The sequence below is a fragment of the Triturus cristatus genome, chromosome 5_2, assembly GCF_964204655.1.
Source record: "Triturus cristatus chromosome 5_2, aTriCri1.1, whole genome shotgun sequence".
In the NCBI taxonomy this organism is placed as follows: Eukaryota; Metazoa; Chordata; class Amphibia; order Caudata; family Salamandridae; genus Triturus; species Triturus cristatus.
This window is the reverse complement of record NC_140588.1, coordinates 338574424-338592648: the sequence shown is the minus strand read 5'-3', so window position 1 is coordinate 338592648 and position 18225 is coordinate 338574424. Positions and strand designations below refer to the sequence as shown.

The 18225-nt window shown below is 44.0% G+C and overlaps 1 protein-coding gene across 3 annotated transcripts in view; it reads right to left on the bottom strand.

Moving 5' to 3' along the window:
* The window catches only part of LOC146822957 (serpin B10-like), a 273400-nt gene that overhangs the window by 144872 nt on the left and 110303 nt on the right, over nucleotides 1-18225 (bottom strand). For all 3 annotated transcript variants that reach the window (XM_085607115.1, XM_085607114.1, XM_085607112.1), the window contains exon 6: nucleotides 3059-3201. In XM_085607115.1, the coding sequence (XP_085463241.1) occupies nucleotides 3059-3201 (143 nt within the window). The remainder of the gene's footprint in view (nucleotides 1-3058; nucleotides 3202-18225) is intronic.

The window sequence follows — 18225 nt, the reverse complement described above, 5'->3', positions numbered from 1 at the left end:
TAAAGCTTCAGGGACATAAAAAGTTTCCAACAACCTTGCTCCAGTACCTGGATTCTCTCATCTGTGAGTCCACTCTGCCAAGTGGTGTCACTGTCACCCCAGTCCTGGACCCTTGGAAGTGGGCCTTAGGTGCTCTTCCAGCCTTTGGATCCAGCGGAACAAACACACATCTACCCTGCTGTACAGTGCAAACGCCGAGCAGAACCGACGCATTGCCGCTGTTGTGTGAATTGGACCCATCCCAAAGACTGGCATCGCAGCCACTATGTGATGCATCCTCGGTGCAGGCCCTCGCATCCCTCATTGATGGCAGCCTTGATGACAGCTACGCATCACAGCCTCACAAGCTCCTCGGAACCGACGCATCATCCCGATTGTGCACAGCATCCTCAACACTGGCCTTCGCCTCGCAAGCCCCATCGATGGGATCCTCAATGACGATGCAGGCCCTCGCTCAGCAGCCTCGCCACATCTTGGAATCGACGCATCGCTTTGGCTGTGTGACGCATCGTCAACGTGGATCCTTGCAACGCTCTACACACTAGTATTAAGGTATTGTGTTCAGCAGGCCTAACAGGGTTCCTGTAGCCGTTCCATGTGCCACCGTGGTCAGTCTGAACTTATGACCTTTTCCAGTGCAACCAGATATACACAGTTGGTGCTTTATGCCTTTTGGTGCTATTTTTACAAAAAATCTGGTTCTACAGATTGGATTTTTTTCATTTTGGTCTTTATTTATTTATTGAATAACACTCTATTTTGTTCACTTATTGTGGGGTTCATTTTGTGTGGTGTTTTCACTTTTTTTTAATACTATTTGTAGTGTTTGTAGTGTTGCACAAATACTGACTGTACATATTGCCTCTAAGTTAAGGTTCAGCACAGGTTGATTTAGGGTTTGCTTGTGCCTTACCCTGACCAGGATTGGGGTTGCTTTTTGACCAGGACTCACACTCCAGTAAACCAACAACCCAATTTCTTACTTTGATAAATTATTTGAGACCAAAACAACAAAGATCCAATTGGTAGAACCAGCGATGTGCAATATTAAATATTTAAGTAAAAATAGCGCCTAAAAGCACAAAGCGACAACTGTAGTTATTAGATTGCGCTGGACCGGGACAAAGTCACAAGTTCAGGCCGACCGTGATGGAGCGCGGGCTGCATAAAGGGACCAGGTTAGGCCCTCTAAACAAAGTACCTTAAATCCTAGTTGTGGAGCATTGTGAGATCCTGCATCAAGGATGTGTCATGCACCAGCAGTTCCAAAGAAGCTGTGGCCGTGATGCAAGGCCCTGCATTGGAGATGCATCATATAGTGGCGGTTTCGATGACGCCGTTAATGTGGCTTGGGATGCAAGGTCATGCATCGTCGTCGAGGATGCCATAGCACAGGCTTGGGATGTGTAGTCCTACATCGGGGATGCGACACACAGCACTCACTCCGAGAAGCTGCGAGGTGATGCATAAGGAATGCATCATGCATCAGCAGATCATTTGCAAGGCTGAAAGGCAATGAGTCACGCTGCGTTGGTTCTGCTTGGACCACAGCTGGGCTAGCAGAGCACATTCAGGCACACTTCCAAGGCTCCAGGACTATGATGATACCACTTGAGGGGGGCGGCAAGACTCACAGCAGACAGAGTCCAGGTGCTGGTTTCAAGGTGGTTGGTGCCTTTTCTGTCCCTGAGTCGCTGATCAGAAGGCCAACTAGCCCTATGAGTCACTCTGGTAGTCATGGGTTCAAGATGCAGCTCCAGTCCTTTTCACTCATGCAGCAGGGCAGCAAGACAGCAGAGTAGCTGGGCAGCAGAGTAGCAGTTCTTCTTGCAGCAGAGCAGCGGCACATCAGTCCCTCTGAGTCTTCCACAGTGCCAGAGGTGTACTGAAAAGTTAGGTCTAAGGCCCCAAATTTATACTTGTTTGCCAGCTTTGAAATAGGAGAAGGTTCTGGATGTTTCCGCCCCCAAAGGAGTTTTGAATTTCCTGCCATCCTGCCATCCTGCCCTTGCCCCAGCTTCTCTGGGGGCTCAAAAGACTAAAGTGAAACCCTATGTGAGTGTGGTGGGGCAGAGCCTTTGTGACAGCTCCTTCCCCCATCAGGTCAGAGATGGCCCATTCTGCCAACACCTATTCCACTTTGTCTCACTGTCTAGGAGTAATACACAAAGACCAACCGCCAGCTATATCTAGTTATGTGACCCAGGATACATACTGCAGGCACCAAATAGTCAAGACAAACAAAATGCCAACTTTCTAAAAGTGGAATTTTGAGAATTGTGACTTAAAATCCAACTGAACTATTAAAGAGTGATTTAAATTAAAAAAAATTAGAGACCAATCTCAACTTTCCTACCTGTTCGCAGTTGAAAATGAGGTGTTCATTACCAGGACATATAAAAGCTAAAACTACATGTCCAACTTGTAAAATACATTGCAATCTGCCCTATGAGCTGTGTAGCGCCTGCCATGGGGTTGAGTTATATGTATTAAAAAGGACGCTTTAGGCCTGGCAAAAGGTTTATTTTGCCAGGTCGAAATGGCAGTTTAAAACTGCACACACAGGTTGCATTGGTAGGTCTGAGACATGTTAATGGGCTACTTACATATGTGGCACAATCATTGCTGCAAGCTTACTAGTAGCATTTAATTTACAGGGCCTGGGTACATGTAGTATCACTTTCATAGGAGCTTGTAAGTAAATTTAATGTGCCACTTGTGTGTAAGCCAATTTTATCATGTTTAACAGAGAGAGCACAAGTACTTTAGCACCTGTTAGCAGTGGTAAAGTGTGCAGAGTCTTAAACCCAACAAAAACGAATCAACAAAAACAGGAATAAGGCAAAAGGTTTTGAAGAAGACCACCTTAAGACTAACAAGCCTAATAACCCACATTAGCACTTCAGTAGCCCCACGAAAAAAAGCTCACAGTGGTATTATAACCTAAATGTATTAAGGCATTCTAACATTAAGGGCTGCTCTTAAAAGGCATGAACTTTTCAAATATGTCAATAGATGCAAACCAAGAATCAACTGGTTTTACAGTGTTTTTACTTACCTTACTCATTTTAAACTCTTTTTCTTTAGTGTGTTCCACACTGAATTTATCTGCCCAGTTTCCCTTGAAGTAAATGGCGTTCACCAGCACCATAATTGTAGACGGGTCAAGAGCTCCCTCAGGCACGAGATTCTTTATTTTATCTTGGGGAATACAAAGACAATGCTCAGTTAGAGTGGGTTCATGTAAGACTGGAAATCACTAATATATTATTTTACAATCACATCTCAAAAATGCTTGTGTCACATTGTAGGAATAAATAACATCAGGTTGTATGAATATGTATGACTAATAGTAGCAATAAATACTGATTAGGTGCATCGTGTAAACTCATGGTTAGGTTCTTGTTTAGAGTTGTGTGGTAATGCCAAATGCTCTGATTTGTACGTAACATGATAAGATCGTCTGTTGGAGGATCCTTCTCCAGTGGAGAATTTGTTGTTGGAAATACCTCTGCCAAAGTATCTTTGTAGTGAAGGTAATTCTGCTTGAGCATTTGACATATGTGAGGAAATGGCGTTTTCTGCATATTCATACCCCCCCCCACCCCTTTTGCCCCACATTTTGAATATTAGGCACTGGTGTAATGACTGTAATGCTCTGGACTCTGCTGATAAGGCCTCAGTGCATGTGCTTTGACCCATAAAATTTATGTTTAACTGTCTTATATTCAATTAACATAGGTCAACATACTTATAGGTCTCTAGTATATGGTACTAGGAGTACCCAGGACCAGTAAAGTTAAAGTGTCCCTCAGGAGCTGCAGCACTTATTGAGCCACCTCGAGCGTGACAAAGTAAAGCATGTCTTCCAGTCTGCTACTGCAGACTGGTAGAGCAAGTTTAAACTACTAACTTGGATTTGCATTCATAGTAATGGCAAAGCCCAAACATTCCTTTTTAATATATTCATTGCACAAAGAGCAACTTTAGAAAATTGCCACTTTGTTGCTCAAAGTTTTCCAGTGAGCGAGACAGCCTTCTACCCTCCGAGGGGGAGGTTTGAATAACTCTCAGTAAGGAACACAGAGGGCCTGCCCTTGGAAGAGGTATGACCTCCTCCTGGCAGGAATTCTTACTGCTAAGCTAATGGTCCGCCTGCCCAATTTATATGCGGATAGACCACAGATGTAAACACAGCAGAGACTACTCCATCTCCTCTGTGATTAAACCTCTCTGACAGCCCCATGGAGTAAGGCCCACAGGAGGCAGTGGCTTGTAAATCTGCCCAACTCATTTAGATGGGCTGAAACAGAGGTTAGTTTTCACTGCCCGTGACCGCCAGGAAAGCCCTGGCTGTAAAGGGCAGTTATAACTGCTAAATGCTCCCCTCGCCATGAGAGAGAACTCCCATGGCGAGGAGAGCATGGTCTGCCAGGTTCAGGATTATCTTTTGAAAAGGAAAACTGTTTGGTGCAGGGCTCTGTCATGCTGATGGAGCCCTGCACCAAACAGCGAAATGATTCGTCAGAAACCGCTGTGACGATGGTTCCTGGCAATACTTTATGAATAAGCGCCAGTCTGGTGGTCATTTATAAATTTGGCGGGTGGTCCCTCCACCAGGGTGACGGAGTAATTTACTCTGTCAACCCGCTGGAACAATGGGCCGCCCAACAGGAAATAAATTGTGCCCTTTCGCCACTTCACAAGCTACAAAGCAGGCAAAGATGAAAAAAGATTGTGAAAATTGGGCCCTTCAAGGCAGCATGAACATGAGCTGTTTAAAAGCTGATTCATATCTGCAAAAGAACAATCTTTTACTGGACTACCAATCAGTCCTCACACCATGCTGCAGCCCTGAAACAGCCACATTAAAGTAGTCTATGATGCCCTCCTCAACAACAGGTACTACCTATGCTTTGTGGTCCTGCTTGACCTCTCAGCAACCTTCAATTAACCGACCATCGAGCTCTGACCAATGCCCTGAAAACACGCAAGAGATTTGCCAAGCAGGATCTTAAATGGCTTTACATTTTACCTTACCTTTTGACCTCAGCTCATCCAATTTGGTTCTACAAAATCATGGACCCTCCCCGTCACCTGCAGTGTGCCTAAGGGCTCCATTCTCTCTCCCATCAACTTAATCCTCTACATGGAAACCTTCAGATCCATTCTTGCAGACAGGAACATCAAGATCCGTGAATAGCCAGATGATACTCAACACTGCTTAAAAATATTACCTTCCAACAAAATACAGAGACTCAGCTCCTGCCTCAAAGTTATCCAGTCTTGGATGTTAACTAACTTCCTCAAGCTAACCCTCAAAAAAAGTGTCCACAGTACTAAATGACCCCAGATGCATGCCTGACTCTCCATGTTAAACCTACCAGGCTTTAACCTCCAGGTGGAAGATCATACAAATTCTCTGGGATTCACCCTCGACATGGACCTCTTATTCAAGAAACACATTGCCGGGAAGACAAAGACATCTTGGTTTCAACACTCCCTCTGTAAGAAAGGGATGTGGGACCTCCTGGGAAGTGACATCGGAGCAACCATTCAAGCCTTAGTCCTAGCTCATCTGGAAGGAAGCAATGCCCTGCTCACTGGCCACCCTGATCCAAACCTGGGGCCGTATTGCGCATTGGCATTGTTTTCGCCTGGCGCACCTTTCAAAAGGTGCGCCGGGCGCAAACAATGCCAATGCGCCCTATTATGATCTATGCGCTGCCCCCAGAGCACCCACGAACTCGCGCTGCCCCCAGGGCAGCACATTCATGTGAAAACACGGAGCAGCCGCTCCGTGTTTTCACTGTGCAGACGGCACCCGCCAGCAAGTTCAAATGGGATTAAGTCAGTGACTGCACCCGTCTGCAAGGGGATGTCTGAGTGGGACATGGGACTCCCTTTACCCCCTGTAGAGGGCTGCTGTCAGGAGGCACACTGACAGTGTGCAATCTTTTAAATGGCGCACTGTCAGTGGACCTCCTGAGGGCTTCTTTGACTCTGCGCCGGCATCTGTAAAATGGCGCAGGAGCAGATTCAAAGGAATTCCCTCATTTGCATAGGGCATGCCCCTATGCAATGAGGGTACACCCTCTCAAGGTAGCGCTCGCGCATTAAGTGCGCCAGCGCTATCGGTATTATAGAAGGGGATGCAGAAGCGTCAGCGCCCCCTTCTATAATAACAAGGTGCCCCATGGTGTGCCCAAAGTGGGCGCAAACTGCCGTTGCGCCCCCGGGGCACCTTCTGTAATACTGCCCCTGGTATCCCTGAAAGAAATCCTACATGCAAATAATTTGGTGATATGTTAATTTTAAGATCAGAGGCCATATCATGATCCTAGTCACTGCGCCGACGCAGAAAAGTTCTGTATGTTTCTATTCCCGTCTGCAACGCACATTTTTGGCCAGATGTATGACCATTCCATTTTGTGAGTTGCAAATTGCAGCGTTTTGTGACTCGCAGAATGGAATGTATAACAGTGTCTGAGACACTGTTTGCAATTCCCAATGGGGTCGCAACTGACCTGCTTCTTCAATATTCATGAGGTAGGTCGCAATTTGTGACGCATTGGGAATGGCCAGCACTCACAGGAATGGTGGCCTGTTGAGGTCAGACCAACGTGTCTGTGACTGCTTCCTCAAAGGAAAACGGGATGCATTTAAAAAAGAAAAATTAATCATTTCTGTTTTATTTTTTAAGAGTAGGCAGTGGTCCGTGGGTCCACTGCCCAACACAAAGGGGAAGGGGTCCTTTAGGGACCCCTTCCAGTTTGCTACAGGCTTACCACCTAATTGAAGTAGGTGGTAACTGCGATTGTTTTGCGATCTCATTTGCGGTTGCAAAACAATTGTACATACCAGAGCGACTCGCTATTAGGAAGGGACACCCTTAGCACTCCCCTTCCTAGCAGCGAATCGCAAACCCTATTTTGTGAGTCGGTAATAGGTTACTGAGTCGCAAAATAGGGTTTGTCCATATCACACACCTTTTTAACGGTCGCAAATGGGCCAATTCCCGTATGTGACTGCCAAAAAGGGCTGTATATCAGGCCCATTATCTCTTAAAATCAATACATTAGTGCACGGGTGGCAGACAGCAGAGTTGCGAATATCGTTGGCAGAAATTGCATCTTTGTGTTTCCAAACTCATGAGGGGGTCTGTGAGTTTTGTTTTTTCCTCTACAGTGCATACATGAACTCAACAAATTTCAGAGGTGTTTAAGGGTTTGCAGACAGCAGAGCTCAGAAACAAGAAGAGGCAATTAATGTCCTATGTGTCTGAGCTTTGCTGTCTTTGCTGTCTGCACTAACTCAGAGATTTTTAGAGCAACAGTATGCGCTGAAGACGGGAAAAAGAAGTTCACAGACCCCTTTAAGATCAGCAGAGTGCAGAGAATAGGTAATGGTATGGCCCCTACTGTAAGCGGCACATGCACTAACTTGGAGATTTTTTGAGTTAATGAACACGCTGTAGATGGAAAAATTAAACATGGCGACCCCTTCCGCACAGGGAAAGCACACATATCGAAATCATAATATGGCCTCAGATTTCTGAAACAGACCTGTGAAATGACATGACACTGCTGCACTTTTGAGTTCATCTCTGATGATGTCTACAGCCTATAGCTAGTGAGGTGTCACAGCCTTAATGCAAGAAAGAATAAAGGGCTCCTCGCTCTGACTGGGAGGCAAAAGCCAGCTATAACTGAGGTGTAGTGGGCCTCTCAAACTCATAGGCTCCTGTGACGCTGGACCAGCTCTATCAGTGACAGCATGTCATAGTTTCTGTCTAAGCAATGTTTATAGATTTTACCAGTACTTAATTGTGCGGGTGTTTGCTGATGCTTGCCACCGACACCTATTTCCCAACACCACCACTAATATTTCTGACAGTCCACCAGATGTTTACACTGCCTGTCAATTTTTCATCAGATCAGCAGAAAATGAAAACAATAATACCTCGTACAGGCCATTCTTAGAACTTTGGCGACATGTAATAATCCACATTATCACATGTGCTGAAGTTTGATAGCCAGTAAGAAGCGATGACACTGCAATTTTGCAGCACCGGCAGGTTGTGCAAGCTGCATTGGCCTATCTTTAACGAATGTCTATTATAAGGATGAAGAATTGTTTTACCACTGCTGCTAGACTTTCATCAAAAACCTTCCACTCCCCAGGATACTGTAGAAATGATTGCAAAATGTTGGATTATGAAATGCTAATGATTGCCCCATACAACTCTAATTCCAATGCTAATTATTCTTAATTAAAGTGAACGTGAATGGTTATTAAAATATCTAACTTCTAGGGCAACTTTTCCGTCTTCTGATTGAAAACAAGTTCTCACACTGTTAGTTGCATCACAAAAACAAAGATGGAGCCCCAAGGACTCACGTGTTTCTGGCGCCAGGTGCCCAGACTTGTCTTAGGCTTGTCTCTCAGAGTAATCAAAGTGAGTAAAGGTGAGTAAAATGCAGAACCGGGAGCCTCTACAGGGCGGCTGAAATGTTACAGTGTATCAAAAATGATAAGACTGGGTTTTCTGTTGTACGCTCATTATTTCTATAAACTGGAGAGCTCCCTCTGTATAAACCAGAGGTCCAGCGGTTCTTAACATTTTGACTTCTGAAGACCCCCACTGAATCATTACTGGAATACGCGGACCCCATCTGGTGGTTATTGGAAGAGGATGACCCCTGGCCTAAGCAGTTTCTACTAATTCAACTTCAAAACAATACACTAAACTACAAAAACAAGTAGGCACCAAATACTTAAATATTGAAATATTTTGCCTAATTAACTATCAAGTATATATATATGTGATCAAGTCCATCTCTACCGGCCGAAACGCGTCACGGCGACATGGTGATTGCAAAATAAAAATCACTTGGATGAATCTGGAATCTGGGTCTACTCTTGCCTTCTTTAAATGGAAGCGGAGAAAACAGGCAAGCGTGCTGTAAAATATATATATATATATATATATATATATATATTTATATATATATATTATCTACTGGCGGTCGCCAGTAGATAGTTATAGTTAGGACCGTGTTTCCATAGGAAATCCGCAACATTCTATTTGGAATAACTTTGGCGCCGGTTGACGAATCCTCGCGAAATTTTCAAAATAGGTGGGGCGCTCCGCTCCGCTCCTACCCTGAAAGTCTCGGGGGGATTCGTCAAGCGGGGGCTGAGAAAAAAGGGGGGTCCCAAAACGCGTTTTCCCCATGCAATTTTCCATAGGGACGTTTAGTCCAAGGTACAGCCCGAACGGCTGAACAGAATTACTTGAAATTTGGCAGAGAGGAGGTCCTCAGGTCAGGGAAGTGCTTTTTGCAGGTCTGGTGTCAATCTGTTCAGTAGTTCCTGAGAAAATCAAAAGTAAAATCATATACATATGTGGGCGGAGCCTAACCACACATCTCATCCTGAGATCTGATTGGCTGTCAGCACTTCATCCAAGAAGTGTTGGCAGCCATCTTGGGACCAATATACATGATAGCACCTCATTAAAAAGCATTGCAGTTAATAGAAGGTTTTAAGACTTTAGTTACATTATAAATCATTTGTTGATGGTACCATACTCATTTTAGGAATTGTGGTATTTTCTAAGGTGATTTCACCATGTGAAAAAGCCTTCTGCTGGGATATCATGATTGAGAGAAAAATATTTTCTCATGCTTTTCCCACAGAGGTTTGGAAGGTGATCCATAAGCTAAACTGAGAGCTTATTTTCTGTAAATTCACATTATCTTTCTCAGTCATGTGAGAATGAAGTCTGACATTCTCAGTAAAACATGTACATCCAACAAGGGCAGAGACTGTCAGTTGATTCCTTTGTGTTCTATTGCAGCTTCCCAGAGTGTTCCAAAGAACAACTAGTGCGCTAAAAGTCCTACTTATGATAAACATATGGCACACCTGAAGCCATCTTGCTTGAATTAAAGTGGTAACTCTTAAAACATTTAATTTAAAAAGGAATAAAATGAGGGGGTTCATTTTTCCATAAAAAGTATGATTAGTGCTGCAGAAAGAAAAATTAGGGCACATTTTGAGTGACTTCTCAAATCCTCTTCTATTTCATTAAAAAATTCTGACATGCAGACTGAAACATGCACTTTCAATACCAGCAGCAGTTTTCCCTGGTGAGCAGTAGCTTTACTACAGTGATCTAATGAGCAAAAAGAGTGCTAACATTCTGAATTTATGGCAAATGTGTGACACATCTGAATGCCTTCTTGATGGAATCAAAGTAAAAAACTGAAAGTATTTCCTACTGAGGAGACTGCAGTAAATGAGGAAATTAGGAAACTTCATAACAAATAAGTCTCCCAAGATGGCCACCAGAGACAAAAGAGCCCAAATGTAGCCCAAATATCACCCAGATGTAGCCCAAGTATAACCCAATGACAGAATGTCGCAGAGTGTTCTTAAAAACAACTAGAGCGCTTACTGTCTTCATTATGACAAAAGTATGGCACACCTGAAGCCATCTTGATTGGAATAAACTGGTAACACTTAAAACATTTAATTTAAAAAGGAACACAATGAGGGGGTTCATTTTGCCATAGAAATTATGATTAATGCTGAAGAAAGAAAATGAGGGCACATTTTGAGTGACTTCTCAAATCCTCTTCTATTTCATTAAAAAATTCTGACATGCAGACTGAAACATGCACTTTTAATACCAGGAGCAGACTTCCATGGTGAACAGTAGTTTTACTACAGTGATCTAATGAGCAACTAGAGTGCTAACATTCAGAATTTATGGCAAATGTGTGACATATCTGAATACCTTCATGATGGAATCAAAGTAAAAAACTGAAAGCATTTCCTACTGAGGAGACTGCAGTACATGAGGAAATTAGGAAACTTCATAACAAATAAATCTCTCAAGATGGCCACCGGAGACAAAAGAGCCCAAATGTAGCCCAAAATCACCCAGATGTAGCCCAAATATAGCCCAATGACAGAAGTGTGCAAAACACTTATTATTTTGTGTTTTTGCAGTGTTATATAGTGCAGACTTGTCAGGTATTGGAGTGCTTTACATGAGCATTGGTTACATCACACAAGAACAAATTCATTTTGGTTGTAGACATGGGGAGACTAAGTGATTTGACCAGAATCACAGAATGTCGAGCTGAAGCAGAAACTCCAACCTGGTTCCCCAGTTGCAAAGTATGCAGTTCTGGAAGTAACACCACATCCTCTCCCCTAAGTGCAACATTTAATCAAGTGGTCAACTGGATAAAAAAACATAAAGATAACAAATAATTTAAAAGTGCTTTGTTGCTATTTGAAAACTCAGAAAATATGTCCTTATTTTAGTCTTTTAGAGCACTAACCATAATTTTGATGCCAATAAGGCCCTCTCATATATGTAATTTCTAAAGGAAATGCTCTAGGTATTAAAGTTTTGATTACATCAAGATGACGTCAGGCGTTCCACACTTTTGTAATAAATATAGAATGTTAGCAATCTAGTTGTTCATTAGGATACTGTTGAGAGGCAGAGGCCAGGGGCACGGACTCTGAAAATTGAAGGCAGGTAGGAGGGTGCAAAGGCAACAATTTAACCACACTGAGCAGGCAGGAAGGGCCGTGGCAGTACAACAGACTATGGAGGGCAGTGGAAAGGGGGGCAGGGGCAACAAACCAACAATACAGGACTTGCAAGAGAGGCTGTGGCAATGTAATAGACCATTGTGGGCAGAAGGAAGAGGCAATCGTAGTACAACCATACATGCCAACAGACCCGATTCAGCCAGGAAACGTCCAATGTTTTTAAGCTCAAATGGGCTTTATTTGATCTGTCTCCTGTCTACAATCTCCTCTTTTTCAATGTAACTCAAAGGGGAAAATCAATACACCAGTTTTTTTTCAAAATCTCCCTCTTACCAAGTTCAAAATGTTCGCAAGTATGGTACATTGGATCATGGAAGGAAATGGGGTAGGGACATGGACTTGGATAACAGAGGACAGAAGGGACATGGAGAGGTGTACCAAACTGACCCTGCAGGGCAGGCATCAGGGTTTGCAGCAGTACAATACACCACACAGGGCATGCGGGATGGGAGTGCAGCACAACAATCCATAGAAAGCAAGAGGGAGGGGACAGGACCATGCACATGGACAACAGAGAACAGAGGGGCAAGAGGCAATGGTAGCTAGCTGACCATAATGGACAGACAGGAGAGAAAGCTGCAGCATAACAGACCATAAAGGGCAGGAGGGACGGATCAGGGGCATTACAATGGAACAGACAAGCCAGGAGGGAGGGAGTAGGTAGTCTGCAAATGTAAACAGAGGCCTGGGGGCAAGGGGGCAGGGCAGGAGCAGCAAGATAGCCATGGTGGTCAGGTAGGATGGGCACTAGAAGCAAGACACACCATGAAGAGCAACACTGAGACTGTGATGGCATACACACAGACCATGGAGGGAAGGTGGGAGGGGGTCAGGGGCAGCTAACTGACCTCACAGGGAAGGTGGGAGGGGCCATGGCAGCTCAGAAGACCATGCATGGCAAGTGGGAGGGTTAGTGGCAGCACAATGGCTATGATGGGCAAGAAGGAGGGTGCAGGGGCATGCACAAAGGACGATGGAGGATAGAAGGGAGGGTCAGGACCTGTGCACAGACAAGAAAGTTCAGGGGAAGGGGCCTCATAACAGACCGCACGGGGCAGGCAGGAGGAGCAGTTGCAGCACAACAGACCAGGGAGGGCAGAAGGGTGTGGCAGTACAATGGACCATGTAGGACAGGAGGAAGAGGATAGGGGCATGGCATGTGGACAGGCAGGGTGGAGGTGGCAGGGACAGGTTACAGTCATCTGACAATGCTAGGCAGGTGGGAGGGGAGTGGCAGCTCAACAGAACACTCAGAGTAGATAGGAGTCGCAGATCCATGGAACATGGTGGGCAAAAAGGATGGAGCAGGGGCATGCACAAAGACATCGGAGGGCAGGGGGAAGGAGAATAGGGGCAGCAAGCTAAGCACTGAGCTTAAGCAGGAGGTCAATGATGGGGCATAGAATTGGGCAATGGAGGGCAGGAGGAGTGGACTGGTACATCATACTAAGTTGAGGGCAGTGACAGCACATCAGACCATGCATGGCAGGAGGGAGGAGGCTAGTCCATGGATTCACACAACAGAGGATAGGGAGGAGGGGGATGGGGCAGCAAGCTAACTGTTCAGAGAAGGCGGGTATTAGGAACTTTATTGTTTTTAAAACGTGTGTCTGTGCGAACTACTTAAAATATGAACAAGTATGCAGCATAATCTCACTTTTATTCAGGAAGAAGAGGACGTTTGTGACTGTGACTCCGGGCTCACTTGGAAGAAACACCCCCTGACCCTCCACCCCCTATCGCAAAATGTAATGCCCGTGAAAAGGGTAGGTGAACACAGTGTTATATAGAACATAGTCCTGAGAGCACGATTGAAAATGAAAACTAGATATAGTGTATGGTATAAACTATGCACCAAAAAGTGTGATGTAAGATGAACCGGGCGTGAAATATAATATGCAATACATTGTGCGCAATTACAGATTCATTGGAGAGCGCGAGATAGCACAGGCACTAGCGCGTGCTATGCGATATGCGCCTTGGAGTGTAATATGCACAGGGCAGTGTTGTGTAACCTAACTAGTCTCTAAAGTTGTAATATAAAATATGTGCTGGGGAGTGTAACGTTGCATATGCACTGTGACAAAGATATGGATCCCAGATTGTAATATGTATGGCATAGCGCTGTGCGTTATAACATAGGCATCGAGGAAGGCACGTTAGATGGGGCAATATAACCCGTGCGAAGACAAGTGTGGCATGACATATTCACGGGGTGGTGTTACAGTGCACATGGGCTAGAGAGTGTCATAGCATATGCACTAGCTAGTGGAATACAACACAGAGGTGTGTGGCACTCAGCAGGCAATGGTGGGTGTAACACAGCATTGGGCTCTGCCAGGAGCGCGCTGTGACTCTCAAGTGATGTTCGTCCCCTTTCCAGAGAGTAAAATAAAAAGTATTACACATCCGGCAGTGGATGTGTGTTTTATTAACCGTGAGGGGGGTTTCTTGCATAGTTTTGGTCGAATTTTTGTCGAATCCCCTTTGAATGGCTTGGTGTGCATGTGTATTAAATGTGCCCGTCAATAGCTACCCATGTTTGTATAAATAAACGACAAGGGTGTCTACCGGGATTAGGCACGGTAGGGCATCAGACATGTCAGAGCTTCACTAGTGGTGTAAACACATTCCACGTGGATTCATTGTATGCATAGTCGCCTTTTAATGAATATCACGCAAATCGTCATGGTGATAGGTACGTACGGTTTGTCCAGCATGTCCTAGGTGTGTCTATAAATATATATTTTTTTAAAATAATAAAAAACAGTGGCCGGCCCTGGGGATTGGGGCCAAAAAAATATAATTAGTAGACAGGCCCTGGGGGATGGGGTCATCAGGGCCAATAAATTAGAATAAGAAGGGGAACCACACAGCCCCCCTTCTTAAAAAATTACAATAAATAAAAGACTGGCATCGTGCCGGAGGCCACGCCCCCTCCTTGCAGCACTCTGCAGACGCGCCCCCTGGCGAATTGTAAGTTGGGGAATTAATTCCTCTTCAATACTGAGGGTCCCTGAGGGTCAACTAGCCCAACAGGCATCTCCAGTATGCGCCAGGGAGCTGCGCTGCAGACAGGTGTTCTGAGGCCAAGCCCCTTTTTACACCTCTCTGCAACGCAGCTCTATGGCGCTTACTGGAGGTACCTAGTGGTATAGTTTGACCCTAGGGACCCTTAGGTTTCAAGGGGACTTAATCTCTCAACTTAGAACAGCCACAGGGTGCGTTTACACAGTGGTGAAGGGAGGGGACGGGGCCTGAGGTGACGTGTGCAAACACGCACTATGGCACGTTTTAAATTGGGGATATAATTTCCCTTCAATACTGAGGGCCCCTGGGGGCTAACTAGCTCACCAAGTGCTTCCAGTAAGCGCCACTAAGCTGCATTGCAGAGAGGTGGTCCAGGCCGTGCCACTTTTTACACCTCTCTGCAACGCAGCTTTGTGGCACTTACTGGAGGTACCTAGTGGGCTAGTTGGACCCTAGGGACCTTCAGGATTCAAATGAACTTAATCTCCCAACTAAAAACGGACACAGGGCGTGTTTACACAGTGGTGAAGGGAGGGGACGGGGCCTGAGTTAACGTGTGCAAAAACGCCCTGTGGCCTGTTTTAAGAGGTAGTTTTACTAGGGGCTAACAGAGGAGGTCATGCTAATCACAGGGGGACCCCAATGCATAATGTTCCCTAGTGTATGTAGGTGTTTTCACTGTATTCTAAGTGTCTTTTAACATAGCACTGGCTCTAGGACTGGTTACAAAGAAATAATCAAAGAGAGGGAGTGAAGAGGTCTTAGGATAGAACCTACCTCCTATCTGATATTTAGTAAACAAAAGTGATTCTATCCTATCAAAAGGTGTAAAAAAGTGATACTAAATAGTTAATTAATTACTTAATTTATGTTTTTTGATTTTTACAATGATTAGTACAGTGAATTTAAAGTGATCCGTGGAATGCCACGGAAAGCACTAAGTGTTTTTAAAATACCCCTCACACACTATGAGTCCCATAGTGTCATGCTTCATCATGGGGGTCTTCCCGTCCCTCTACGGGGCGGGGCGTGCTACTACCAACGGCTACGCGGGAGCACTGTTGTTGTGATAATAAGGCTTATGTGTAGTGCAAGGGATGTGAGTGATTAGGGATACGTGAAAATAAAGATTAAAAAGACCCTGGCTAGTAGAAAAAACAATTTTATTCTGTTCTCTAGCTGGGACCGTTAAAAAGGGGGAAGAGTAGGAAATCTCACAAATTAGTGGTTACCTACTGGGTCGACATGTTTCGTGAGCAGTCCCCACTGCTATACTCATCAGGACCAAAAAATAATAATCCCAATAATGAAAAAACCATGTATCACTGGTGTTCTCTTCATCTTCTTTCCTTTTTTTCAGATACCAATTTGGTCCTATTTTCCGATTGGGGTCAGTGTACCCTAGGGCGCAGCTTTCATTCAAGTCTGCTAATAGAGACGAATAGGCATACAAATCTAGAGATTCTCTCTAGTGTTCAAGGGATTATTATTTTTTGGTCCTGATGAGTATAGCAGTGGGGACTGCTCACGAAACATGTCGACCCAGTAGGTAACCACTAATTTGTGAGATTTCCTACTCTTCCCCCTTTTTAACGGTCCCAGCTAGAGAACAGAATAAAATTGTTTTTTCTACTAGCCAGGGTCTTTTTAATCTTTATTTTCACGTATCCCTAATCACTCACATCCCTTGCACTACACATAAGCCTTATTATCACAACAACAGTGCTCCCGCGTAGCCGTTGGTAGTAGAACGCCCCGCCCCGTAGAGGGACGGGAAGACCCCCATGATGAAGCATGACACTATGGGACTCATAGTGTGTGAGGGGTATTTTAAAAACACTTAGTGCTTTCCGTGGCATTCTAGGACTGGTTAGTCAGACTCAGTTACCACCAGTATCCGTCTGAAAAAGTTGAGGGTACAGGATGATTTTGCAACAAGGCTTCTTTCTGCTCTTCTTTTTGTTCTTTCTGCACGTTATCCTTCTTCCTGCACTTTTCTTCGTCTTTGAGGACTTCTGTTGCTTCTTTCTGCACTTCCTTTTTTTCTTTCTGTGCATTTTTTCTTCTTTCTTCACATGTCCTATCTCTGTAGGCATAGTTAGAAATTAGCATTTAAAAAACCTTTGAAATTCACAGAAAAAACCATAGGTTTCAGGCACGTTATAGTTAGGAATTAGCATTTAAAAAACCTCAGAAATTCACTGAAAAAACCATAGGTTTCAGGGGTGTTATAGTTAGCTGGACTTTTCACTTGTACAATACCATTGAAATTCCCCCGTTATAGTTAGTTCAGCTAACTATAACTCGCGCGCCCGCAATGCACTGCTGATGACGTCACATATTACATCACTCATGACATGGTCAGTGACATCACTCATGACATCGCGGATGACATCTCAAATGACATCACTGATGACATCATCCTTGTGATAGAGTGGCAGATCCTCTCACCCTAATATAACCTTTGATACACACATTCAAAAATAGAGACTAAAATTTTCAAAACAATGGACATACCAATACCAGTTACAACAACCTCTTCAGTAATTCTAAGATCCACATACACATCCACTCATTCACCAACAGTCCTATACAGTCACTCATACATGTACTCACTCATCATATGTACTCATACACCTATACATCCTGTTACACAATGCCACTCATCCATAGAGTTACTCACACACATAGTCACTCATGCTAATAAAGAATCAAACATACATTTACTTGCATATAGAGTTATACACACACCACCACACTTACTTCTACGGAAACTTACACATACATAGTCTTTTAAACAATCACTTATAGAAACACATACTTATTCATACAGGAACTCTTTCAATCTCTCACTCTCAAATATACTCACTTATATACACCAATAGTCACATATACTAGTTTAAAACATATGTAGTTACTCATAAAGACACTTTTGAGACAGTCATTCACTCACTAACACACCCATACACACACTCATCCACCCATACAGTCCTGCACACATGCTGTCTTCAACACATACATAAAGTGAGTCACTCATTCATGCACCTATGCACTACGTAATACCCCCACCGAACCATGCAGACACTCAGACTGATACTCAAAAAACCAACTAATAACCTATATAGACACCTATGTAGCTACTCACCAACACATGCAGCCACTTATACACAAAGTGAGAGACTGATACAGATATTTACATATTTAAACATTACTCACTAAGCCATGTATTCACTATGATACACTTAATCAGTCAGTTACACAATCAATTTTTCAAAAACAAATCATCCATTTAGACACTTATATACCCATTTATTCTTCCATCGACCTTGAGATATACATATATAAAACATATTTAATTTTCAGAAAAACACACATTCACTGGATGATGTCATCAGTGATGTCATCAGTGATGTCATTTGAGATGTCATCAGTGATGTCACTGACCATGTCATGAGTGATGTAATATGTGACGTCATCAGCAGTGCATTGCGGGCGCGCGAGTTATAGTTAGCTGAACTAACTGTAACGGGGGAATTTCAATGGTTTTGTACAAGTGAA